The 24,210-nt window shown below is 53.2% G+C and overlaps 9 protein-coding genes across 9 annotated transcripts; 5 read left to right on the top strand and 4 right to left on the bottom strand.

Moving 5' to 3' along the window:
- The first annotated feature begins 129 nt into the window (after positions 1-129).
- ASPACDRAFT_124138 (uncharacterized protein) lies at positions 130-3,896 on the top strand. The gene is made up of 7 exons (XM_020196715.1): positions 130-637; positions 735-742; positions 809-857; positions 912-1,729; positions 1,788-2,524; positions 2,582-3,800; positions 3,863-3,896. The coding sequence occupies exons 1-6, from the start codon at positions 539-541 to the stop codon at positions 3,532-3,534; spliced, it is 2,664 nt and encodes an 887-aa protein (XP_020053604.1). The 5' UTR covers positions 130-538; the 3' UTR covers positions 3,535-3,800; positions 3,863-3,896.
- Positions 3,897-7,023: 3,127 nt separating this feature from the next.
- ASPACDRAFT_124133 (cation diffusion facilitator family transporter) lies at positions 7,024-8,921 on the top strand. Its single transcript, XM_020196714.1, has 9 exons — positions 7,024-7,148; positions 7,208-7,257; positions 7,320-7,364; positions 7,427-7,574; positions 7,630-7,710; positions 7,778-7,851; positions 7,913-8,147; positions 8,220-8,299; positions 8,374-8,921. Exons 1-9 carry the CDS (start codon positions 7,067-7,069, stop codon positions 8,677-8,679), a joined length of 1,101 nt encoding a protein of 366 aa, XP_020053603.1. The 5' UTR covers positions 7,024-7,066; the 3' UTR covers positions 8,680-8,921.
- A 787-nt stretch (positions 8,922-9,708) lies between these two features.
- Positions 9,709-10,370, bottom strand: ASPACDRAFT_46116 (uncharacterized protein; the record flags this gene model as incomplete). The annotated part of the gene is made up of 2 exons (XM_020201742.1): positions 9,709-9,917; positions 9,977-10,370. The coding sequence occupies 2 exons, from the start codon at positions 10,368-10,370 to the stop codon at positions 9,709-9,711; spliced, it is 603 nt and encodes a 200-aa protein (XP_020053602.1).
- A 34-nt stretch (positions 10,371-10,404) lies between these two features.
- On the bottom strand, positions 10,405-10,990 carry ASPACDRAFT_46115 (uncharacterized protein; the record flags this gene model as incomplete). The annotated part of the gene is made up of 2 exons (XM_020201741.1): positions 10,405-10,749; positions 10,814-10,990. The coding sequence occupies 2 exons, from the start codon at positions 10,988-10,990 to the stop codon at positions 10,405-10,407; spliced, it is 522 nt and encodes a 173-aa protein (XP_020053601.1).
- Positions 10,991-11,403: 413 nt separating this feature from the next.
- Positions 11,404-13,141, bottom strand: ASPACDRAFT_54005 (putative beta-galactosidase; the record flags this gene model as incomplete). The annotated part of the gene is made up of 3 exons (XM_020202818.1): positions 11,404-12,345; positions 12,379-12,738; positions 12,800-13,141. The coding sequence occupies 3 exons, from the start codon at positions 13,139-13,141 to the stop codon at positions 11,404-11,406; spliced, it is 1,644 nt and encodes a 547-aa protein (XP_020053600.1).
- Positions 13,142-13,932: 791 nt separating this feature from the next.
- ASPACDRAFT_54004 (RBR-type E3 ubiquitin transferase) lies at positions 13,933-15,795 on the bottom strand (the record flags this gene model as incomplete). The annotated part of the gene is made up of 1 exon (XM_020202817.1): positions 13,933-15,795. One exon carries the CDS (start codon positions 15,793-15,795, stop codon positions 13,933-13,935), a length of 1,863 nt encoding a protein of 620 aa, XP_020053599.1.
- Positions 15,796-17,078: 1,283 nt separating this feature from the next.
- Positions 17,079-17,942, top strand: ASPACDRAFT_33265 (phosphatase PAP2 family protein; the record flags this gene model as incomplete). Its single annotated transcript, XM_020199944.1, has 3 exons — positions 17,079-17,126; positions 17,206-17,395; positions 17,476-17,942. The coding sequence occupies 3 exons, from the start codon at positions 17,079-17,081 to the stop codon at positions 17,940-17,942; spliced, it is 705 nt and encodes a 234-aa protein (XP_020053598.1).
- A 632-nt stretch (positions 17,943-18,574) lies between these two features.
- On the top strand, positions 18,575-22,519 carry ASPACDRAFT_124124 (FAR11/STRIP family protein). The gene is made up of 5 exons (XM_020196713.1): positions 18,575-20,837; positions 20,890-21,002; positions 21,066-21,235; positions 21,284-21,413; positions 21,473-22,519. The coding sequence occupies exons 1-5, from the start codon at positions 18,870-18,872 to the stop codon at positions 22,335-22,337; spliced, it is 3,246 nt and encodes a 1,081-aa protein (XP_020053597.1). The 5' UTR covers positions 18,575-18,869; the 3' UTR covers positions 22,338-22,519.
- ASPACDRAFT_124123 (ribosome biosynthesis protein MAK16) lies at positions 22,476-23,996 on the top strand. Its single transcript, XM_020196712.1, has 2 exons — positions 22,476-22,789; positions 22,925-23,996. Exons 1-2 carry the CDS (start codon positions 22,728-22,730, stop codon positions 23,862-23,864), a joined length of 1,002 nt encoding a protein of 333 aa, XP_020053596.1. The 5' UTR covers positions 22,476-22,727; the 3' UTR covers positions 23,865-23,996.
- Positions 23,997-24,210: the final 214 nt, after the last annotated feature.

Genomic DNA, 24,210 nt, shown 5'->3' with positions numbered 1-24,210 from the left:
GGAATGAGTTGCGGGCAGGGAAAAGCGGCGGGAGATCGCTGGGTGGCCCGTGCACGCGCTCAGCCCGAGGCGGCGAATCATCGGATCGGGTTGGCTGACCTCATATAATGGATTGGACTGGTAACATGAGAATTGCCAAAATGCGAAAACCACTTTAGCTCAAGCGATGCATGTATCCATCTAGTCGGCTCAAAAAGAGAGGCCCAGTTCTTCTACTTCCTTTGCCTTTTGTGTCTTGCAGATCCCCCTCTCCCTCCGAGTATGCTCAAACCTCATTACACGGAGTCGCAAGAGTGCAAAGCATCTCTCCTCCGTGTGATGTCACTGGGGACTCATCCAAAATACCCCTCGGCTTCTTTTGCTATTGACAGTCTCTGCCCGCACTTATCACAATCAGCTTGCCCCGATCCCTTCAGCCGCTCTCGACCTGACCTGCCACGCGAATGGTGGCACACCCGGAGACTCGCTTTGACGCTTACTTAGTGTCTGCTTTCAGCGGTCTCAAGTGTCACCACAATCTGTGAGTTTTCTCACCAGAATGGCGTTCAGTAGCGATGTTGGCAACAAACCCCTCAAAGCCCGTTCACGCGAAGGTCTGCAGCTTAGACCCCTGAATGTTGAGAAAGGAACAGATAGAGTATGTGGTTATTCCTAGTCTCCTACCTAGTGTCGCTGGTTTTTTCTTATTTTTTTCGTTCAGTTGTTGTCGATCTGACTGCTGACCCACTTTCCAGTATTCTTCGTACGTATCTGACTTCCAGATCCCACCATCATGGTATGACTGAGCTGAGACTGAACTGGTTTGAAGTGCGAATGATATCTATCCCCCACAAACAGCGACATGGAGAAACAATCTGGTAAATGATCAATCTTATTTCAAAGTCTATTGGATCACTAACACCCGTGGAAAGATTGCGCTGTCGCAGCGTCGCAATCTGCTCTTTGTCGCCTACAACCATCAAATCTACGTCTGGCAACCCGCAGGGTCTTATCAGACGCTCGGTAACAAGCCTGAGATGATTATCACCCCAGTCATGCGAGAGCCCAATGCTGAGGGCTATATCCTACCGTCATCTCCTCATGCCATCAACAACATCCTCGTCGACGACTTGGGCCGTGAGGAGGTGTTGCTACTTGTCACTGACTCGGGCAACGTCTGCGGCTATCGGGTTGAGGCTGTGTACTCGGCGCTGAAGCGAGCAGAAGAGGGCAACGAGAGTCGGCCCCTCGATGGTTCGCAGGTCGACCCGTTCTTCGCCGAATTTGTTGAAGCCAGCGCCTGGGGCTTGGCCATTCATAAGTTCGCCCGTCTCATCGCCGTGACCGCGAACACAGGCCAGGTCACGGTTTTCGCCTTCGCTCTGGTAGATTCTACCTCGGACAAGAGTAGCGAGTCTGAGTGCGATCCGGAGGAAGAGGAGGATCTTGCCGACTACGGTCAAACCTGGCTGCAAATCAGAAGCGGGGAGCAGTTGGCCCAGCTACGGCACTTGATGCCGCACAAACATCGAACGCGGAATATCCGGTTGACTTACGCCGGCCATTTTGCCAATATCCCTTCGGTTGGCTTCTTGAACTGTGATCTCGACCCCAATGGGATGTGGATGGTCAGCACGGATATCGACAACAAGCTTCTCGTGTGGAAAATCTGGGAAAGTCTCGGTCCCTTCAACGTCTACCACTTCAACGACGTCTCGTTCAAGTCATTTCCGGAATCATTGCATTTAGAGTAGGTAAATGATCTACATGCTTCATTAGGGCTCTCTCTGACTAAATGGATGACACAGAGAGCGTGGCTGGGCGGTACTCGCTTTGGACCCTCGAAGCTTTCATTTGCTGAAGTCACCGGAAGAAGCATGCGGCGGCCCCCCTCAACGGCGCGTCAAAAATGGCCAAGCAGTATACGACTTGACACGAATGAATAGCAAAATCCCAAAGGCTTCTCAGATATATAATTATTTTCCGCCGGCGCCCAAAATTGAACCGGAACAACCGCTGCTGCCCGATATCTTCGGACCAGACTGTCGTATCAACAGATCTCATGATGCCTACCAGAATCTCATCACAGATAGCTCACAAGGGACCCCACGTTGGAATCAAAGCGAAGACTCGATTGCAGAGCTCCGACGACTGAATGTTCCGTCTGCAGCTATTCGAACTTTAGACTCGGCTGATGCGTCCAGCTACCGCGCTGTAGACGGCTCTGTCTTTGAGGACAATCTGAGCCAGGACAGCTTATCTGACATGGAGATGAGTACGGGACCCCCTGACACCCAAGATCAACAGAATGACGGCACGCCTTTCCCTCCCGGTCAGGCCCCGTTGACAACGCCGGAATTTCTCCAATTCGCGCTTCTCGAAGCACTTGGCGGTGATGCTCCCGGAGCCGAATATAGTGACGATGACATGGAAGACTACTCCGAATCCGAAGATGACTGGCACGGCGAGCGGTATTACACTGGTCTGGATGATGCCCAGTCAGACGAAGCGTCTGCGATGGCAGCCCGATACCAAGTCTTTGACCGTACATCTGACCCTGCTCTAGTCCCCAACCAAGATGCAGTCGCTAACACTTGCGCAGCGCCCATGAGCTCCAATTTCCCAATCCTCCATTTTTCCCAAACCGACATTCGCCTAATCCCCCACCCCTTCGCCACTCACGCGAAGGTCGTGTGCGGCGAACCTCTACGGCAACCCTTCACACACCCCATTGTCTCCATCCGGTCCTGCGATCGCTTTAACATGGTCAAGTATATTCCCGAGCACGGAATCGTCGTCGCGGCGTCTCAAAAGGGGCGTGCGGCCATCATAGCTCTCACCGAGTCCGAGGCGACAGGACAATCCTTCCGCGTCGATTGGATTGTCCCCTTTGAGCATCAGGAGAAGTATGGCGACCGTCCTCTGATTCCTCTCTTGGGCATGACCGTTGGTCCGGTGCAGGGATTCGAGATGCCTCCGGACGTGCCTTATATTCCACGTGACGTGAGGAACAACGACCTCACGTTTCGATATAAGCATTCAAACCTCAGCATGAGCCCTCATGAGCAGCCGGATCCTGCTTTGGTCACGGAGAGACGATCGAGTAGCACATCACAGCCTCCCAAACGCAATTCCACACTCCGCCCGAGACCTTCTCACCATCGCCAACTGAGGAGAAAATGGTCTGCTGTTCACGGGCACGATTCACATCATTCTACCGCGTCCGCCCCCACTGCGTATGAAGATCCCACGTCAACCTCTACTTCCACAATACCCCAGGCCTCAGTCTCACCTACCTCCTCCACGACTACTCAACGACCACCCAGATCATCGTCCAGCACCCCCTTCACCCTTCCCGAATGCCACGCCCTTGCTACTCGCGCTTACTACCCCGAAGAAAGCTGGCGAGGATGGAACCCCTCTCGACGGTACCGGTTAATGCTCATGTACGCCGACCACACGCTGATGAGCTACGAGTTCTGGTACAGCTGGAGCACGGCGGGAGAAAATAGTGGGACAGGGGAGGATGAAGTGGACGAGGTGTTGTTTGTGTAGGGTTTAGTTTTCTGCAGTACATTATTCCAACTTGTCTGAATATCTGAAGAATGAGGAAAATGAAGGAAATGATTTCACACCGGGACTCCTTTAAGCTTTGAACACCGACTCAACCAGGCGAGGCCTTGAGTAAGGGGGTTCTTCCACCGAATCTCACGAGGTGACCTGTGGAAAGCGGGGTTGGAAATAGATCGTGTAGAGAGGGAGCTGGAAGCCCATTTGGAGGTCAGAAAGGGGAGCATAGCACAGACATCATGAAGCAACTAGTATGATCTCAGTGAAGATTACTCTCTCTGTTAACCAATATGACCTAACTAACATACTGCAGTGAACTGAAAACAGGACGCCCGCCACAGATAAGGAAAAACCACAAGCCCCCTCCCCAGCAGGTGCATCTCCACAGCACTGAGCTGTACACACCAGCAGTCAAAGACAACCAAGCTCCCACGAACCAACTAAGTCCCCAAGAACCCCCGTCAGTCAGCCACTGCAGTCTCCCGGAGCTCCCCAAACCGCCCAACAGTCCCCTCATACGCTTCCATCCTCTCCGACCCACCCACTCCCCCAAAAACGCCCTACACCGATCCAGCAACGCCATCCTCCCCCGCACCGGCAGCCCAGGCAGAACCATCAAGTCCGCATGGACATCAAAGACCTCCGCCACGCGCGCGTCCAGCGGCATCCGCCTACACACATTCTGATACCGGTAGCCGTAGAGGTGGTGGAACCTGCGACCCCAGCGGCGGGCGCGGTGCGGGTCCTCGATCTGTCGGGTGGCGATGAGCCACAGGTCGAGCTCGATGCTGCCTCCGTAGCCTCCTGCTTCCGCTGCGTCACGGCCTCCGGCGTCGTCGGCCAGACCGTCCAGGACTTGGATTCGTGTTAGGAGTGGCTGAAGCGGGTCGTCTAGGGTCTGGAGGTGGTTGGTGTGCTGGGTGAGGATTGTGAGGGCTTGGTGGGTGGCTTGGGTTTGGTGGTGGAGGGCTTGTTCGAGGGCTTGGATGCGTTGGGTCTGCTGCATGAGGGTGCGCTGGAGGGCGCGGATGTTTGTGCGCTGCCGCTGCATTTTTGCGGTGGTGGGATGGGTATGTGTTGGTTATGGGGGCTTGGAAGGGGAAGGGCTGGAACTAAATGTTGAGCTGGCTGCCTTCGGATGGAAGGATTGTTGCGTGGGGGACGGTTGGAGGGTCGGTTCTGTGAGTTGGAGGAGATGGGGTTGTCAGGCCTTGTTGCTTGGCTATAGATATGGTGGGGGCTTAACCTCGTCAGGCGGTTGTTTCTTATGGTGATGATATTGCTAGGCCCTGGCTTACTTGACAAGTCCCCGTTGAGAGGATAGCTGAGGGGATAGCAGGTGGAATCGAGGATGACGGGCGGGCTGATGCCTGACAAGATGAAGGAAGGAGGGAAGAAGGGTGTGTGAAGATGGTAAAAGAAGAGATGGAGGTGGACATCGTTAGGGGAAGAGATTTGCACAAGATGTGATCTCATCTTAAGAAAAAGAGTGGGTGGCCTGCAAATCTTCTAGTGAATGATATCCTCGAGAGGCCCAGAATCATGCTAGATAGTGGAGGGTACGTCGCCATCCTTCGAGAAAGGTCTCCCGTCATAACTCTTTAGATGTTACTTGGGTAATGCATACTGTGAGATTGAAGCTTTGTTGACTGACACATAAGATCATCTTTCTATCTGATAATCCAGAACGCAGCTGAAAGTATCAGAACTCCTATTGTGCACGCTCGTCTCCAGTTTGCGGGCTTTTCATATACGGTCATTGATTATGTGTTTTCAAGTTATTTTGTTTGAAAGATCTTTCTGTTGATGATAGAACTGCACGTTGAAGACAATGTCAGAAAGCTTCCGAAACTTATTTCGCACCCCATGCTAATGTAGGCAACCCGATAAACTTCATACAGCACGTACTTGAAGATCCCTGGTAACTAGTCTGTTGAGTTAGTTATCTGAATTAGTTATTCCAGAAGTACTGGACATGTCATGATTGCGACGTAAGTAAGTACTGTGCCCTATTGTTAAAAGTTCTGGGTACCGGGGAACGAGTGAACAGCTGTGTGGAGTGCTGGATGCTCTAAGGGCTACCTGTCCTGGTAGTGTAGCTTAAACAATTCGCCCTAATTGCGTGCCTTGGTGACTTAGGAAATTATCACAACCAATTTTAAGTAACAGGGAATTTCCTCAATTCAAGCACTTATTCAGTAGGCAGATGATGTAACTTCTACTGTATAACGGGGTTATGCCCTGCATGCCTAAATAGCCAGAACCTGATAGCAAAGACCGTGGGTCTCCCAGGAAAGACTGTCCTTCGATATGGTGTTAGGAAAGTTTGAAGTGCAATAAATTGAAATCACTTTATGTAAGTTATAGCTCTAGGTAGAGGTCCAGATTGTATGATCGCATGTATGATCGCGCATATCCAAAAGCAATGGCAGCGAAGGCGGTGACTTTGCGATCTTTGAGGACCTTGGGGGTGAGACCCCGTCGGCGAGGACCTTGTGGGCAAACCTGCTCAAACTTCGACCAATGGACGTACGTTTATTGGCTCCGCAGCCCTACGAGGCTTAAAGTGTCGTGGAGGATGCTTATTTAACTCTATCTGAACCTCTATCTCTGTTTGTATAGACATTGTGTACCCTCACGACGTGCAAATGGTGGTACTACATAGTATCACACCTGTTCTGCTGCCAAAAAGTCAAGCCTTGGCCCAACGTCCCGGAGAATTGTTTGCCCCTCTTCCATATTTCCCTAACAAGATAATAGGCTTATATAAGCCGCACTCATCACGGCGTTTGGGAGAAGGAAGTTACTTATCCTGGAATGGTGATTGCCAACACTCGCCTTCACATCACTTGTAGACTGTTGACATGCGACCTAGCTGGTTTCAATCATCTGTGTAGTTTCTGTTGTTTGGATAAAGTAGGCCTCCAGTAGTTCGGTGAGGAGCATTATTGCTTGTAATACTACAAACTCAAGTGCTAGGAACAAAACACTCCACACTGCATTCCTACCTTCATTCTTTCCATATCAAAGACTTCAGTTGAAGCATAATCTGGCCTTCTTTGCTACAAGTCTATTCCGAACACAGATGATGAAGACATGAGAAACCGAAACAATAACTTACGCGAGCAAGAAGATATCCGGGGCAGGTCTGAGTGAAAAACTAATTGTTTCCTGCTACCTCTCATGACACGAAGAAGAGCGACGAGTTCCCCTCAAACTCATGGGATTTTACAACCAGATTAGGTAAATTGTGTGGCCGTGATGTCTAAGTAGATGATGTAGAAGAGGGGCCAGCGCCCGCTACTTGCGAAGGTTTCCACCCGAATCCGCCAATTACTGAGCAGCAGTCACAACAGCCCCGGATTTATGCTCCTCGCCACTCAGAAGCTCCCAAATACGAGGAGCAAGTTTACGCTAGTCAAGCTAGAAAGATATTGGATTGTGCGGCCTGACTTCTAATCTTCTAAAGCACACTCCCTCTCTACCTGACCAGTATAGGCCAAACTTGAACTCAGCCATGGCGTTACACTTGACTCAGTCCCGGCGTTTGCAGCTGGTGATACTGATTTCCCTGTCTTTCTTCATTGCAGAAATCTCTGGTAGCAAATGCAACACAACCCCCCAACTGGCGACCATATTCTGACTATTGATCATTTAGTTGGATTCTACACACGTTCTCTTGCCGTCGTTGCAGACGCCTTCCATTATGTGCCAGCCCTTGCCCCCTCTTTCGCCCTCACGGTACGCTCGGAGGCTAATATACCTTCTAGTTGAATGATATGATCGGATTCATTGTCGCATTCACTGCTCTGAAGGTGACAGGCATTGCCCACAAAACTCGAAGTACTTCGTCTCTAACGGTACTCTCAAAAACCAGATCTCAGCGAAGACAGATTCACCCCAGGACCTATCCTTTGGCTGGCAGCGGTCTCGGCTCCTCGGTGCGTTCTTCAACGGCGTCTTCCTTCTCGCACTCGGGATCAGTATCTTCCTCCAGTCCATCGAGCGCTTTGTCTCCATTCAAGGTGAGTGCACATATCCCTATGCTGACATTCCACAATCCATTGACCCAGACTGCAGTCGTGGAACAGCCCAAGCTGGTGCTTATCATCGGCTGCGTGGGTCTCGGTCTCAATCTCATTAGTGCCTCCTTCCTTCACGGTTGGTGTTGGCCCTTCTACTTGTGTTGCTCGCTCCTCAACTCATGTCCTTTCTTGCCGTCTCCCAGAACACGATCATTCACACGGCGAAGTCCTCGGAGGAACGGAACTCCGAACGAATGCAGAAAGCGGCACAGAGCAGGTCAGAATACAGCCCATTCCAATAATTCTGTGGACACATTACTTAGGTTTCTACCCCCCAGGTTTTCGCCCTACACGACAACCATCGTCACAACAATCTCCAACTATCCAAAAAGGGCTACGACCTTGGCATGCTCGGGGTCCTGGTCCATGTGCTGGGTGACGCCGCCAACAATGTCGGAGTTATCATCTCGGCTTTGGTAATCTGGCTTACCACGGGCCCGGCTCGCTACTACGCAGACCCAGCTGTTAGCATGGCTATCGCCATCGTCATCCTCACAACATCCGTACCATTAGGTTCATATTCCTCATAACCCCTTAGAAACCCGATGTTTCAATTCAACTCACCAACTGCTGTAACCTGCTTAGTGCGAAGCTCGGGCAAAATCCTTCTTGAAAGTGTTCCCAGCGGGATCAACCTTGACGACATCAGACATGATCTCGAGACGGTGCGTACCGTTCAGGACAACTTCTTTCGCATCATCATCACTCGACGGCTAATCGTTCGAATGCGAGATCATAGATCCCGGGCGTTCTCTCTGTCCACGAACTGCACGTTTGGCGACTGAACCAAGAGAAGGCCTTGGCATCGGTCCATGTTGCGATCGCGAAAGAGACCGTGTCCGAGTTCGTGCAGATCGCCAAGACCATGAGCGATTGCTTCCACAGCTATGGAGTCCACTCGGTGACCGTGCAGCCCGAGCTGGGGTCGACGGACTCCGTGCCTGCCGCGTCAATGGGAACGGCTGGCTATCGGGGCGATGGGTCCCAGCTGTGCCAGGTCAAGTGTGGGACTACGTCCTGTGAACTGCTGACTTGCTGTGGCTAGGTCCGAGGGCTCTCTGGCACCATGGACCGCGTTGACATATCGTCCGCCGGAGGGTAGTCATCACGAACAGCGGTACGTAAGTACGGCAGTACCGCTAGACCGCTTGCGCTTATTATGGCTGATTTCGAATTCGTTTGTTGACTTGCACTTCCCTGTTCGAACTGTTTCTCCTCTCCCTGTATATAGATTAATATGACCCATACACTCCCTGCCACCCCTACCTTTCTGCTTCTCTGCTTCTCTGCATCAGACAATAAAATCTCGGACCGAGATCTTGTGGATCCTGATCCTCGCAGCGTTCAGCTCTTCCGGTTGCTGCCATGGGCAAGGCATGCGAGAAAGGCCCGCGGTAACCAGGGCCCCCTACCTAACCTTAATTGCTGCCCAGACAAAGGCAAACTCAGTACTAGTTGGGATCTTGCATCACTTTCGGCCAGGGGAAGAAAACGAGCTCTATTTACCCGTCAATGCATTCCTCCCGAGAACAGATCATTCGCGAAGCCGGTCGCTTTTTCTTTCCCAGAGTCAGTTGGCTTGGCATCTGTGTCGCTACTTAGGAAGAAAGACATGCAGAGAATAATACAACCTAGTATTTTACAAGGCTGTGGAAGATAAAGTAAATGCCCGGTTCCACCGTGGTTGCATTAGAGCTTGGGGCTGAGATAATGCCTCACGGGCCGTATAGTACAAGTATATCCAGAGAGGATTTGTGAATGCTAGTAATTGGAACTGGTGAGAGCATGTGAGCAAAGATGAAGATAAGACGCCGAAAAAAAAAGAAGCCGAAGGAAAACAAGAAAGGAGGAAAGAAGGGTAGAAAGGAGAGATATGAGAAAAAAGAAAGAAAAAAAGATGAAAAAAAAAAGGAAGATGAAACTCCCTCGCCCGGAACAAGGCCCTAAACCCATGGCACCCTCCCGCCATTTGTCCTAAATCCTAAACAAACGAACTCTCCTCAATTGCCAAACGCATCCTCGATGGCCTCGAGACACAACAAGGCTCGGACCTCTGCTTCCAACTCACGCATCCTTAACGCTCGCTCTGCGGGCGAATAGCGGCGAGAGGCGAATCGACCAGCTTGTGAAGGGTGGCCGCCGCCTTGGCCGGGAACAGAGCTGTGATGAGCTCACGGAGGGAAAACACATTTCCCATCCGATCTCGGAGCGGCTTCATTGTGCGGGCCCCGGGAAGATCATCCAGATCGTACACCAGTTCGACCTTCTTCTTGCCCCTTCCCACTGTCAATGTCAGGGAACTTAAGAAGACATTGCCGCCTTCCCAGGGATATCCTCCAAACAGACTATCGGAGGGACCATCAGGGGCACCATCAGGAAAACCACCAAACGAACCATCGGAGGGACGATTTGGGGCCCACCGAGGCAATCATCAAGAAGACGACCGGGGAGGCCATCATCAACAGGAACAAGAGCAAGAGGGTCGTGACAGCCAACCGTGTCCGTGATGAGGCCGAAACCAGACTGCGCGGCCTTCAGCGCACTGGCCCGCTTGTGGGCCTGGTCGTCGAGTTGGACCTCCAACTCTACCTGGGGGGTCCCCGCCATGCCGCAAGAAGAGGACGAAGAGCGGCAGCAGCCGCTGCTTCTCATGCCACGCGGAGCCCATGCCGAGAGCTTCGACGAGGAAGAACTCCCAGTGCGACTGGTCCCGGGCATCCCCCGCAATCGCTTCATCGCCGCTTTGCTGGTCCAGCGACAGACCGTGTCGCTAGTAAAGCTCTAAGAGCTCGATGAACCCAGCGGCCGCGCGGTGGAGCTGCCTTTGGGCCGACCCGATGGCGTTAAGGGTGAGCGCGCTGAAAGGCACGATTCGGGTCAGCCAGCTCGCGTAGTCTTCTCCGGCTGGTAGAAGAGGAAGAAGATCGCTTCCGCGCCAGGGGATCCCAATGCACGCGGTAAGGACTGGGAACAGGAAAGGAAACATCAGACGGATCGGTCTGCGAGGATTATGGTCTGAGGTCCAGCGAGTAGCATTCTCATTGCTGAGCAGCAGCGGATGAGCCCGCGGCTTGCCGAACAGCTCACATTCCAGCCACAGATTGAGATCGTACTCCTCGCTGGAAGATAGTGAGTTGTTTGCAGCGTGGAACCTCCTAATCGCATCCGACAAGGTATACGCAGACCGCACGATCTCTCTTCTGCTCGACGGAATAAACCGATTCGATGAAGGAGAACACGGGCAGATGTTGAACGCGCTGAAAGAGTGGGTGCGGGTCAGGCCAGGGAAAGTCAAAATCTGCATCACCAGCCGCGGTGAGGCGGCGTTTCAAGAAGCCTTGGAGTTCACCCTGCATGATGCGAATTATCTGGATCAGCTCTGAGATACTCAAAACCAGCTTACCACATACGAAGACTCGAATGGAGAGTACTCTTGGCTTTCTTACACCAAGGCTTTCACACCAGCCGAACAAGCTCGGGGATAGAACATGACCCGGTGAGAACGGCTGACGGTGATTATCCAAGGCTGTGGAAGAGGGTGCGCAACTTGCAAGCAACATTCCGTCAAATATCCGAAAAAAGCTGGGTATATTGGAATCTGGCATGGATTACTGGGAGACGCACCCTGTTCCCGCAACAGTTCTAGGTATTTTATACACATATATGAATAGCATACACATCCACTTCCTTCACACCTGACAAAGCATAAGACGGTAACCTATTCTATTCCGTTTTGTTCCAAATATCCCCAATATCCTACGGGTGCGCATTAGAATGATCGGAATTCAACCTCGGCAATATTCACCTCCGCAGGCATATCAAAGCAGGCCGAGCATTTCCCCGGGCACGTCGAATGTAAGAAGCCATTCATCATAGAGACGCTGTGGTCGATCCTGCGCAAGAGCCTTAATCGCCCCGAGGTCCGGTTGGCAACCGCCTTCTCCCAGACCCATTCGATGCTGCAATGCGCCGCTTTGGGGGGAGCTTTGGACTTCGAGCCCCCCGTGGCCTTCGCATGGACTCGGAATCCCCAGCCAATGAGAAGGAAGTTGCCGCCACCGCGGTGGATGACCATGCCCGAGCTTGGGAGGAGGGGGCGGCCCTTCTCAGCAGCAGTGTCAGCAGTAGATGGGCAGCGCTCAATCTGGATCTCGTAGTCTCCATACTCTCGCACAATTGGCTGATTGACAGGATCGTTCTTCTTCCTTTCACCGGTCATCGGGTCGTCGTCGTTGTCGTCGTCGAAGTGAAACTTGACAGATGAACTGGGCAGCTGTTGGGCTAGGAGGACCGTCTGTGAGATGGAGGACAGGAGACGGTAATGCTTGGTGAAGGGGCTGATGGCCGGCTCCAGCGTATCGATCCCCAACGGAGAGACTCCTAGGGCTTGGTAGGATACACAGGCCGTCCATATTCGGCCGGCACTGTTCTCGTCGTGACGGGGCTCGGAGAGGAACAATGGCTGGGCGTGGTGTCGATGCTGGGCCCAGACGCGCGCATAGGGCTTCCCCAGAAGACAGCGGCTGGGAGCCACGAAGTCCAAGGAAGGTGCAAACCATTGCCAGATATCGAGGAGGTCGCCAGAAAACCGGTAGTGGTAGTCCACAGGTGAGGTCCCTCCTTCCCCGGTTACAGTGGTGGGGATGTCGTCCTTCTCATCCTTTCCAACTTCGGCTTTCTCCCAGAGCTGGGTGTACAATGGAAGAGGGTACTCCCCCTTTCCTGCGGTGGCAATCTAGTGGACGTACAGAGCGGAGTGGTAGGCCATGAACAGCTCGTCCGTGTGCGGGCCTCGGCCAAAAACTTCCGCCCACGATTCTCGAGGCATAGGGAAGAATGATGGTCGGGACTGAGACTTGAAATGACCGAGTGTGCGCTGCAACCCAGCTTGAAGATGGTCCCAGTCATTGGTCAGAAACGACACCAACTCTGATGAAACGGGTTGCGCGAAGCGTTCCTCGGCGGCGGGAAAGGTGTCGCGGGAATCCCCAGCAAGCAATCCAGCTGCAGCGGAGGCGGTGGCGTTCTCTACCTGAACCATCAAGGTGGTGGAATGATCGCTGTCAATTTCCTTCAAGTGGCGCATGAGACGAGCAAAGGCTCGCTATTGCAAGCACGTGTCTCATCTTGAAAGAGCGACAGCGTTTCCGATACGTCCAGAACACCGCCGCGCCTGCGCCAATGAGCTCGTGGAATGAGCCACACCAGAGCAGTACAAGATGTAAACCATGCTTGCGAGCCCCCAAGATGACCTCGTCAAGTTTGTCCAAAAGGAAATGGCCCTCAAATGGCTCGGTTTCCTCCCAGGCCACACGTCCTAGCACCGTGTTGACATGAGCGTCGACGAGCTTTTGCCACACCGTGTATGTGTACTCCGGCGAGGTGAAGGATGAAGATAGCTGAAGCATTCCAGGCAAGACCAGAAATGGTCGGCCATGGACCACCAGCTGCTTGCCATTCTCAATCGGACGAAGATGGGGGATTCTTGAGCCAGCAGGAGGCGCCATTGCGTTAACCTGATTCTCAACAAGCCTTTGCCACACCGTATCCATGTCTCCTGGCGACGCCCGAGGCAGAACCCCTGCAAACAAGTTCGAGGGGGGTAAGTATGCCATCAACTCCGTGCCATCTGCCACGGGGCGGGGCTGGGAAACCCTTGTGTCAGATGGAGGTGACATGGTTGCAGAACGATGGTTGAGGAAATGGCAGCTCAACAAGCAACAAAAGTTCTTAAGCTGATGGGAGAGAGAGAGAGAGAGTAGGTAGTCTAATATATTGAAACCCAATCCTCTCTGTTGTGTCACAGTCTGAGTCCGACCCCTAATTCACTTTGAAAGTGGCGGCAACGATAGGTACCGCCGCCGGTTCTGACTACATTGGCGCCAGAAGCCATTTGTCCTTACTATTATTATTGTCCAATCCATTAGGGGTGAGGCAAGACTACCCCGAGTAAAGAATTGCACTGCCCCCCTGGTGCCGAGTAAAAGGCCTATTGCACTTGGCCGTGTGCACGAACATGAAGAACAGGACTCCCAGCGGTCTGTACTATCTGGATGGAAGACACGTTGAATACATAAGTTGACTGATTAATTAAATTTGAAAATCGCTGTGCAAGCACGATATGGATGCAAGTCATCAGAACCATGGAAAGACACCGTGCGCCTGTTCTCTAGTAATGAACAACACGGTGCAGAAACAAGGAGAGGCATGAGATGTCCTATGAGCCCATAACACGTACGTGTATAGCATGACGTGACGTATGATGGGAAAGGGGCAAGATAAAGAGAATAAAAAGTACCTAGAAATCATCATCGAGTTCATCACTGTCCCATTCGTCTTCCCGGTCATTCTGAACCAGTTCTAGAAATCGTTGCAGGCCAGGCCGCGCATGTCGTTGCGGTTGACCTTCTCTGGCCGCTTCAGCCTCCGGACGACGCCGGACTTCAGCCATGGCTCGTGCCTGTGCTTGTCTCTCGGCCGCTGCAGCCCGAGCTGCAGCATCTTCATTGCCGCGTTCGCCATGAGCCCCGGCGCCATGACCAGGGTTGACTCTTGGGGGCACCGGAGCCGGGGGAGGCGGATGTTGACCCAGTTCCATGGCAACCAGGTCTTCGTCGTCACTATCGTCGTCAATCTCTATGAGTTGCGCGGGAACTTGATGCAAGGCTTCAGCCCCGTCAGGGTCGATGCCGTCACCGCCTTCCAGATCCCAAAGCCTTTGGTAGCACTGACTCTCCGGATCGTTGAAATGCCGGTAAGGGTTTTCCTCAAACAGCCAACAAGAGCAGAGGTAGCAGAAGTGTGTGTCGCATTTGAAGCATATCATATGGTTGCATCCCATCTTCTTCTGGCAGGGAGCATTGCACGTCGGACAAGCGGATGTATATTGCCGCAGATATTCTTCGGTCGCCTTTTCTTCGGCGGTCAGCTCGGCTGCACGCCGAGGGAAGCAACGGACCAGTTCCCCATGCCAGCCTTTCTTGCAAACACAACAGAATGCGTAGTTGCAATCCTCGCAGATCGCCACCCGTTCAGCCATGGGGGGCAACTGAGCTTCGTCACCGAGGGGATCAAAGACACGGGTCGCCTCCTCGTCATCGTCAGACACGTCGAGGTCGTCAGACATCGGGTCCATGGGTTTGGGGTGCTTTTTTGAGCGAGCGGCACCTTGGCACCATTCACGAGGACAGTATACTGTCGACTTGTCCGCTTCAAGCCTTTTCTTGCGCTTGAGAGATACGAAGCGCTGCACGGTCTCCTGCTCCAGAGGAATCTGTAGCAACTCGCTGGGGCTGAGCGTTCGGTCAATTTTCTTTCGCTTCTTTGGCACGTCGCCTGTGGAGGCTGTAAGAGCTGTTTCTTTGCCACAGTTAGGAGCTAGACACTTCACACTCTCAATATCGCCTTCAGTGATGCAGGCGTTGTAGAAGTCCTGCAGACAGGCAACGCAGAAAACGTGCGAGCACCGCAGAAGACGGTGACAATTTATGCCTTTCTTTGGTTCCAGGCAGACACCACATTCAAAAGTCTCCTGTTCGAACATTTCCTGTTCAGTCTTACTGTTGAAATCCAACAACGCGATTTTCAAATCTCGAGAAAGCTGCATCTCGCCGTCGGGGCTTCCACTAGAGCCAAAGCCCGTGTCACATAACTGCTGAAGGTGGTCAATGTATGTGTAAACCACCAAGTCCCTGCCGCACTCCTCCCAAAGACGCTTGCCATCATCTACGAGTTCAGACAATGTCGAGGGAGGTAACCAGGCAGGGTTCGTTTCGAGATTGAACAAAGGCGCTTGCTCGGCTGGATAGCCTTCGGGTAGCTCGATCTCGAGGCAAAGAGGAGGGAAGTGCGATATGAAATGGACATCATTGTCGGGTTCGGCTGGAACGATTTGCTCCTCCGCCTTGAACGGGAAACCGTTTTCGCCGGCGTCGACGGACGTGGGAGGGGTCAAGATAGCAGGAAAGACGTTCTCGGGTAGCTGCTGTTGCTGCTGTTGCTGCTGAAAGCGCACGCGTATGGGTCTGGATGGTTTGACGGGTATGTCTAGCGAGGCTTGGTACGGCGAGGCGGGGTCGATCGTTATTTCCGGGAAGATAGCAGCGATAGACGACAGCTCGACCGAGCGGTCATCTTCCATAACCGACTCCGACTCTGTCATAATGGCTCCGGGCGTTCTTTCCGCAGAACTAGCCCAAAGGCAACGCACGTCTTCCGTGGAGGGCTATCGTTCGCAGGTTGTTTTGTATCTGGGATGGCGAGATGACGGGTGGCAATTGAGGCCCGTCAACGTGATGGAAGTGCGCAATGTCCGATTCGATGTCCCTATGTCTGATAGCGCCCACCGTCGATAACATGCATTCCCTACATAGACATTTAAATGGTAGGTGGTGAGCGATGAGGCGACAGGAGAGGGAAGAGTTCTGCTGCTAAACCACGGATTAGTCAATCAGACAATGCGATTATCGAGGGTGGCGGCGGAAGTCGGACCTCTCAGATACTGCAGGCGTGTGTGCGGTCTAGACAATTAGTATTATGGGGGCGGTGGAACCGTCGGGGAATCAAAAGAGTTAGAAGCGAACAGAGGATGAATGAAACGAAGAGAGTTTTGTATTATTCGCAGTCTAGAGAGTATGTAGAAAGAAGAATCGGAGTGAGGACGTGAGGAGAAGTGCGTCATGGTTTGGCCCGAGATAAGAGAGGATAGGATAATACAGTCACAGACAGTGGATTAGAAAGAGCAGTGGTACAGCAATAGAGTAAGTAGAGGTAAGGCAGGCGAGCTAGAACACTCAGAGGAAACAGGAGTGGGAACCAGAATAGTTATAAAGGGAGTCAGGCATAGAGAACTGAGCTAGCTGGGTTTTGCTGCCCAGTCTTGCATTAATAGTTCAGGTTGTTAGTTGGAAGTTACTGAAAACAAAACCTGACTCAGAGATAAGTTAGCAGATTCGCTCACTGGCCGATCCGGCCTGAGGCGACAAGGCCAAAAGGATTTCCCCTGCCTGCCCCTCCTTTTCCCCCGCCGCTTTAACAAAACCCCCCGTGACTTGGCTTTCCCCTTGCGGACCCACTCCGCCTCCCGTTCTCTTTTCCTTGACTGGACATCGACTGGACATCTTGAATTCTTGATGATTGATTATTGAATGTTTACTCCCTATGGACATCGGCTTGGAGGGAAGCTTCAAACTATTTGTTTAAACATCCACCAGCAGTCTTCTCCCTAAGAACATTGATTCTGACACCTGCACGATATGATGCTGTGTGATTAGGTGGTCATCGCTTGGTTAACACTCCGCCGGACAGTCGCTGCTAGTCCATTGCTATCATCCCATTCATCTTTAAGAAACATACCTTGGCCGAGTCTAAATTGAGGGCCGATTGAAAAGAAGATCTCCCAAATATCAGTTCCTGGCCACACAACAGGCCGACAACTACAACACAATGGCGGACGGCCCCCTAGCATCCTTATCACTGACCCATGTCCATTATGTACGTTCCCACCTTTGGCGCCCGGGGTGACGAGCGCTCGAAGGGCTGTTTATGCATTACTCCATGCTAACGAAGGCAGAATCCTGAGGATCTGCTCTCCTATGTATCCGCTTATCTTGCTTTAGTGCCCCAGGCCCTGGTCATCTCCTATGTCACCCTTGCCTGGGCGTCCAGAGAAGTCGAAGTCGTCTTGATGTTTGCTGGTCAGATGGGCTGTGAGGCGCTGAACTTTGTCCTAAAGCGCATCATCAAGGAAGAAAGGCCAAAACGTAAGTTGATTTACCCACGGCAAGATAAAAAGGAAAAAGAAAAATGTGAAATATCTGGTCCAAACTAACGCCTGCCGCAGAAATGTTCGGCAAGGGTTATGGCATGCCATCGTCGCATGCCCAGTTTATGGCTTTTTTTGCCGTATACGCTGGACTCTTCTTGGTTCTCCGACATTCCCCTGCCTTAACCCGCCCAGCAGCCACGGTTCATTTTGGGGTCCGAGCCCTCCTCTCTCTTGTGCTGTGCGTCGCTGCTGCTGCAGTGGCTGTCAGTCGCGTTTACCTGAACTATCACACTCCCAAGCAGGTCCTGGCGGGCTGTAGTGCGGGTGCCTCGTGTGCCCTCGCGTGGTTTTTCGTTACGCGGCAGATCCGCGTCCTCGGCTGGGTCGACTGGGTACTAGACTTGAAAGTCTCGAAGTTTTTCCGGCTTCGCGACTTAGTGGTAAACGAGGACCTTGTAGAGGCCGGATGGCAACACTCGGAAGCGAAGCGGGCTTCGAAGCGGAAAGGAAACAGTGAGCGTCGTTCAAAGAAAACCGAATGAAATGTGCATGCGCCTTGGGGTGCTAATCAGGGAGTAGGGCTACCCAACGGTCCCTCTGTCTGGTAAATATGTCGTTCCCGCCACACGCCTGCCTTTACAACTAGAAGCCTGTGGTTGACGTGCATGGCTCGGTAGTCTCTGAGCCTTCGGCACTCGGGCCGGCCACACTATGTGAAACTTCAGTGGAGGATCCGGGAACAGTACCTTTTACCTGAGTCTATAGAACAATAACTTTAGCCTTGGCAGGTGCAGAGCTTGATCGTCATCTCATCTTGGTTTTCTTGCCTCTTCTGGAATGAAACGCAGGATGCCCTTAACTCAAAACCTGGAAGACCCAGAGCGGAGAGGTGTTAGAATATATAGTGTCACCACGCATCGAGAGAATTCAACTTCACGATGTTCAGTGCTGAGAGGACCTTAGCACTTCAATCTTGGGTTCTACTTTGTACAAATCTACTAGAAGAAACTAATTTCAAAAAAGCTGAAGCCTGAAGCAAATCCAGACACTGAGTAGATTAATGCCCCCATAGCCGGAACCAAGCCTCCGCCTGGCTGGGCCGTTCCTTGCACGTGACCGGTGACTTCCGCGGAACGACGGCTCCCACTCCATTCATTAAGAATGCTGCCGAGCGCCGCTTTCTTATTTGGACGTCCAGCTCTGCCGGACAAAGTATGTCTCTAGTTTGACTACACGTCATGTGGAATGGTACTCTCTATTGTTCATTTTGCATTACTACTAGTCACTAGTTAGGCTAAACGACTAGTCTCTTGTTCCACTCGCCCCCCTGACAAAGCCTCGGTTCCCCTCAGCATTAATCCCTGTTGAGTATTTTGAATAACCGAAGCAGCTCAGCTCTTTGCTCTTTTTCTTCATTTGAAGAGGCAGGGAAGTGGAAATACTAGTTGGAATATTTTCTTCCCCGCGCAATGGATGATCCTCCAATTCCCTCCGATGCTGGCCTGGAGGAGCAGCATATTGTGAAGGCGGACGAAGTCGACCAGACAGGCACGGATATCAGCACTGTCTCGGATGACCAAATGCTGGAAGAGGTTGCCGAGGAGCTGCGACAGGAGCAGCAGGCGTTTTCCGACCATGCACCAACGACTAGTACGCTGGAGCAAGCTCCCAGGGGGGCGGAGAAGTTGCCGCCGCGACGCCCAGAGCTGCGCCGGGACTCTTCCGCCCCGCCGCCCCCTCTTCAGCCTCCGCCGCCCGCGCCTGTCCAGCATAACCAGAACCAGGACGCGCCACCCGACTCGCTGAGTCTGGCGCAACTAAGACAACTGGTCCAGGAGATGCCCAAGGTGGAACAACCGGCATACGCCTTCGAATATGCTGACGCCCAACCGTTTGTAGAGGAGATTGAAGAGTGGTTCCAGTACAATGAGTACGATCGGGCCATGCTGGTCGGCATGAAGTGGTCCTTTGAGCACAAATGGCACACCTTCTGTGAGGATCGCTCGGTAGACCCCTCGCAGCAGAACTGGCTTGCCGCCCCGCGAGACCTGCAGAAGGCATTCATGAGCCATATCGTCGACGGGCTAGGCGAAAGTACGGGCATAGTGCGGTTCGAGGCTTCGGAAGCACTTTGTTATGCCGTGACAGGTGTGTGGGGTGTCACCGCTGGAGAGGTTGCGCCTGACTATCCTGGAGATGTCTCTCCCCCGGGCGCTGAAATTCCGGAGAAGAAATCATTACAAGTCAAATGGATCGAGCATAGTGTTCACCTCCTCCACGAATGTGATGGTATTCAGGCCTTGTTGGATTGCTTATGCCGGGTCTTCGAGAGGCACCGAAGCTCGTCCTCCCAAGGACCGGAGGGGGCCGGCCCCGATTCCGCCAATTCAGCATACATGGAACGCGAGGCAAACCTGCTACTGACGCCTCTATATTTCGTCGTTGAAGTTGCTCGAAGGCAGGAAATCCTCGAGCCGAAGAATGCATCGCTGCGGGAAACTCTCATGCATCTGGAGCCAAATCTGCTGGTATTCTTAGTCGAGATCATTGCTAGGTTGCGCTGGGATGACTCGGCCAATATTCCTCTCACCCGTATCATTCTTCTGTTTTGGAAGACCATACTCCTCTTCTTTGGAGGTAGTAGCAAGTTGAAGGAGGCCAAGAAGACACTGGAGCCCGCCTTTGAGGCACGAGAGAATGCTTCACCGCGCAGGACTCCTTTTCTTACTGCCTCGCCCCTGGATTACCACAACTTCAGACAGGAGATCACGTCAAAGTATCCTGCCTATAACCCACCACCCCCAGTGGTGCCCCTGGAATTGGAGAACAATTCGATCCTGCCACCGCTTCCTCAGCACCCCAGTCGGATCAACACTTCCAACGGTCCATTTTCCGGCGTGGGGCCCTCCGTAGCGGGCGGAAGTGGCTCGATCATCCACCAATCCGTCCACATCGCAACGCCGGCCCCTTCTCCGCCGCCCTCCCCAATCGGACCCGGCGGTAAGGCGGGAAAGAAGCAAAATTACCAGACCAACCAGAACTTCCCCTTCATGTACCCACCCCTGGATAATTCGAGCAACGATCTCGGCGGAAAAGGGACAACCGAGCTGCAAGACGTTCTGGTAGGTAAGAGATGGGAGGGTAGTGATGTTCCCGCTTCGATTATCGAGGCGGGGAAACTATTCTCGACCCACGTTAAGATGACCCGGGCGATGCAGCAACTGTGGGAGGAGAGAGAGCGTTTCATGAAGTATGACCGCGGCTGGTGCCCGAATGAGACGTTTCCGTCGACCGAGTTTGAGACAGAAGAACTAGCAGATGAGATGCGCAACCTGGGATTTAATTTCAAAGAAAGATCGAGTGTTGATCAGCCCTCCGACAAAGAAACAGAAAATGAAGACATTCAACAACGCTTAGATGCTGTTGAGTCATTCTACGTGAGTGCTCTACGGGCTTGGAGAATTAGTCAGGAGCTAACTGCCGCTGCAGAGACAAGCTCTAGTGCATTTACAGTCCATCACGATCGTCTTCCTCAAGATAATCTTGACGAACGTCAGTGCTATGGTCAATCAGGCTAACGGACAGAATGGACAAGGGATGAGGTAAGTGGTTTCGCGAATTCCTTCCGTTTTGATAAATCAAGGCTGATAACCATGCCTTTCAAGTGACAACTATGGCCCGGCCAATGGATACCCATCCGCCTTACACCATGGCCCTGGAGAGCGGAGCATTGAAGCAGCCATTGACGAGCTGGACAATGTGCGGCTCCGAGAGATCACGTCCAAGGCGATATCAGGATCTTTCCTGCTCCTGCTCAAGTGGTTCAAGCGATCTCGTAGGTAGTTTTGACTGAGCGTCTACGAACCAGGCTAACGAGGCCTAGATATACTCAAGTTTGAGTACATGACGCAGTTGCTTCTTGATTCCAACTATCTACCTCTGATTCTCAAGATGTTTGCTCATCAAGACCTTGATCAAGCGGTTGCGCAGAAGAATGATCGCGACGAGCTGGGGTATGTGTTTTGTTCTCATCTTATTCTGAGGGTGGGGTGTTAACCGGCACTCCGAGCAGCTTCTTCCGATTTTGTCATCTCAAGTCCGACCATCCGCCCCCCGACCTGGACGACGAATCCTTGCCCAGCGAGGACGAAGCGATCCCTCCGCCCATCACCCGCCAACGCCAGGACACGACCGGCCACTCCTCCGTACGAGGGCCGTCGCCCGAATCCCTGCTTCCGGAGTTCAGCGAGGGGCCCCATCGTCCCGAGGTGGACGAGCTCGGGTACCCGATCGCGCCGCCGCCCAAGGAGCCGATCACCGAGTTCTCCTTCCGCAACTTCTTCTCCGCGATTAACTACCTGCACATCATGCAGAAGATCACGCGCGACAAGGCGCACCGGTGCCTCTTGCTGGTGCAATACAAGTCCAGCACCATCCTCCGCAAGGGACTCAAAATCCCCGACCCGCACCTGCGCTTCTACACGCTCAAGCTCTTCAAGTCGCAGGTCCCGTTCTGCGGCCGCAAGTGGCGCCAGAGCAACATGCGTGTAATCACTGCCATCTACCTCTACTGTCGGCCGGAGCTACGGGATGACTGGCTCTCGGGCGCGGACATCGACGCGGAGGTCGAGGAGGCGTTGCCGCTCGAGCAGGCGCTGCGTGGACTCACCCACTGGTGGCACCTCCGACGGTACAAGGACGTGATGGGCGGCGAGGAGGGCGCGTCTCTTATGGAGGAAGAGCGGGACTTTTTCACCAGAGAGCTCGAGGCGATGGGATGGGGTATAGCTGGGGATGAGGGGTTCCCGGGCAGTAGCGAGGAAGCCGAGTTGGCCGCTGCTGCGGCGGCGGCGGCGGCAGCAGCAGCGGGCGGTGGACCGATGGTGAACGGGACTGAATGGGATGGGGCTCCCCTGCACATGGAAAGTGGGTGGTAATACGTACATTACAGGATAGATAGAGTTGAATTGTATTAGCTGGGTAGCATATCCTGCCTCACCCAGCAGCAGATCAGGTAGTGCATGGTACTGGGATGAAACCGCGACTAATCAACAATCATCAGTCCAATTCAATTCCGAGGATTGTGTTTGGATGAGGGAAGGATGGCCTAGCCTTATCGATAAGAAAAAAAGGTTTGGAAAACCACCCCTCACGTGACTCGATCACTGCGGCAACTTTTTTTCACCTTCCTCGTCTCCTCTCCACCGCCGCATCGCGAAGTTTTGGTGGCCCCCCGGACCCAAACCATCACCGACAAACCCGGCTTGTAATCTGTGATCAAGCTCGAAACTTGCGCATCAAGCAAGTAAAGATTCCAAAACGTCAAGATGTCGTCCGACGAGATTGTCTGGCAGGTGATCAACCAGCAGTTTTGTTCCTACAAACTGAAGTGAGTTTTTTTTTTTTTTTTTTTCCGGCGTCATTTTTTTCCCGCATCGCCAAAGGAGGAGAGAATCCAACCAATTCTACAATCACTTCTGGACCATATCCCCAAACGGCACAATGCTAATAAAAAGAAATAAAGAACCACCAAGGGCCAAAACTTCTGCCGCAATGAATACAACGTCTCGGGCCTGTGCAACCGGCAATCGTGCCCGCTGGCCAACTCGCGGTACGCGACGGTGCGGTCGGACCCGGAGACCGGGGTGATGTACCTGTACATGAAGACGGTGGAGCGGGCGCACATGCCGTCCAAGTGGTGGGAGCGGATCCGCCTGTCGAGCAACTACGCCAAGGCGCTGGAGCAGCTGGACGAGCGGCTGATCTACTGGCCCAAGTTCCTGGTGCACAAGTGCAAGCAGCGGCTGACGCGGCTGACGCAGGTGTCGCTGCGCATGCGGCGCCTCGCGAAGGAGGAGGAGCGCCTGGGCGAGACCGTCGTGCCCCGCCTGGCGCCCAAGGTGCGGCGCCGTGAGGCCACCCGCGAGCGCAAGGCGGAGTCCGCCGCCAAGATCGAGCGCGCCATCGAGCGCGAGCTGATCGAGCGGCTGCGCAGCGGGGCGTACGGCGACCGGCCGCTCAACGTCGAAGAGGGGATCTGGAAGAAGGTGCTGCGCGGGTTGGAGCGCACGGGCGAGGGCGAGCGCGATGAGGATCTTGATGATGGGGAGCGCATCGACGATGAGGAGGAGTTGGAGGAGGAGGGTGAGGAGGGCGTCGGGCAGGTCGAGTATGTTAGTGATGTTGAGGAGAGTGATCTTGAGGATTTGGAGGACTGGATCGGTGGGGAGTCCGCGGACGATAGTGAGGATTTCAGTGAGGAGGACGAGGATGATAGTGAGGATGAGGAGGACAGCGATGAGGAGGATGACTCGCAGCACAGTGAGGATGAGGGCGCCGCCAAGAAGAAGCCCGCTCCCGGCTTCAAGCGCAAGCGTCCTGCTCCCCAGGCGAAGCCCCGCAAGAAGGGTCCTCGCATCGAGATCGAGTATGAGACTGAGGGGCCTGGAAAGGTTCTGGCTTAAACCCCATTGCCGGATTTTTGGAGAGGATGGGGGTTTTACTACAAAAAGCTCGGTTGTGGTCATGTTTTCGTATGGCGTTGTTTCGGTTCGAGTTTCGTTGATGTATCTACTGACTTTACCTTTTTTTTTTTTCTTTCGTTGTTTCTCATGCTGCGATCGGGCATATCATACCCAGCCATTGCATATAGCTTGTTGAATGATTGTTCTGATGATGGCGCTGGTGCTGGTGCTGGTTGTAGATCTCGAAGATGTAGCGAAGCTTCTAGTTGCCTGCCGTTGTTCCTTGCATGGAACAACGGCGGCTAAGTTACCAGTTGGCGGTGTGGCAGGCCGGCGGCTCACGTGC

The sequence above is a fragment of the Aspergillus aculeatus genome, assembly GCF_001890905.1.
Source record: "Aspergillus aculeatus ATCC 16872 unplaced genomic scaffold ASPACscaffold_14, whole genome shotgun sequence".
NCBI classification, from domain to species: Eukaryota; Fungi; Ascomycota; class Eurotiomycetes; order Eurotiales; family Aspergillaceae; genus Aspergillus; species Aspergillus aculeatus.
The sequence above is the reverse complement of the archived record's forward strand: the minus strand, read 5'-3'. Positions and strand labels throughout refer to the sequence as shown.

What these genes read in the sequence shown, in the direction of transcription:
- ASPACDRAFT_124138 (XM_020196715.1), top strand. Translation starts at nt 539, where the DNA reads ATGGCGTTCAGTAGCGATGTTGGCAACAAACCCCTCAAAGCCCGTTCA. An exon ending in CGACATGGAGAAACAATCTG is followed by an intron (nt 858 to 911) that starts GTAAATGATCAA and finishes ACCCGTGGAAAG; the next exon opens with ATTGCGCTGTCGCAGCGTCG. An exon ending in CCGGAATCATTGCATTTAGA is followed by an intron (nt 1,730 to 1,787) that starts GTAGGTAAATGA and finishes TGGATGACACAG; the next exon opens with AGAGCGTGGCTGGGCGGTAC.
- ASPACDRAFT_124133 (XM_020196714.1), top strand. Translation starts at nt 7,067, where the DNA reads ATGGCGTTACACTTGACTCAGTCCCGGCGTTTGCAGCTGGTGATACTG. An exon ending in TCGCATTCACTGCTCTGAAG is followed by an intron (nt 7,365 to 7,426) that starts GTGACAGGCATT and finishes CTCAAAAACCAG; the next exon opens with ATCTCAGCGAAGACAGATTC. An exon ending in CAGAAAGCGGCACAGAGCAG is followed by an intron (nt 7,852 to 7,912) that starts GTCAGAATACAG and finishes TCTACCCCCCAG; the next exon opens with GTTTTCGCCCTACACGACAA.
- ASPACDRAFT_124124 (XM_020196713.1), top strand. Translation starts at nt 18,870, where the DNA reads ATGGATGATCCTCCAATTCCCTCCGATGCTGGCCTGGAGGAGCAGCAT. An exon ending in ATGCTGTTGAGTCATTCTAC is followed by an intron (nt 20,838 to 20,889) that starts GTGAGTGCTCTA and finishes CTGCCGCTGCAG; the next exon opens with AGACAAGCTCTAGTGCATTT. An exon ending in CAGAATGGACAAGGGATGAG is followed by an intron (nt 21,003 to 21,065) that starts GTAAGTGGTTTC and finishes ATGCCTTTCAAG; the next exon opens with TGACAACTATGGCCCGGCCA.
- ASPACDRAFT_124123 (XM_020196712.1), top strand. Translation starts at nt 22,728, where the DNA reads ATGTCGTCCGACGAGATTGTCTGGCAGGTGATCAACCAGCAGTTTTGT. An exon ending in TTTTGTTCCTACAAACTGAA is followed by an intron (nt 22,790 to 22,924) that starts GTGAGTTTTTTT and finishes AAAGAAATAAAG; the next exon opens with AACCACCAAGGGCCAAAACT.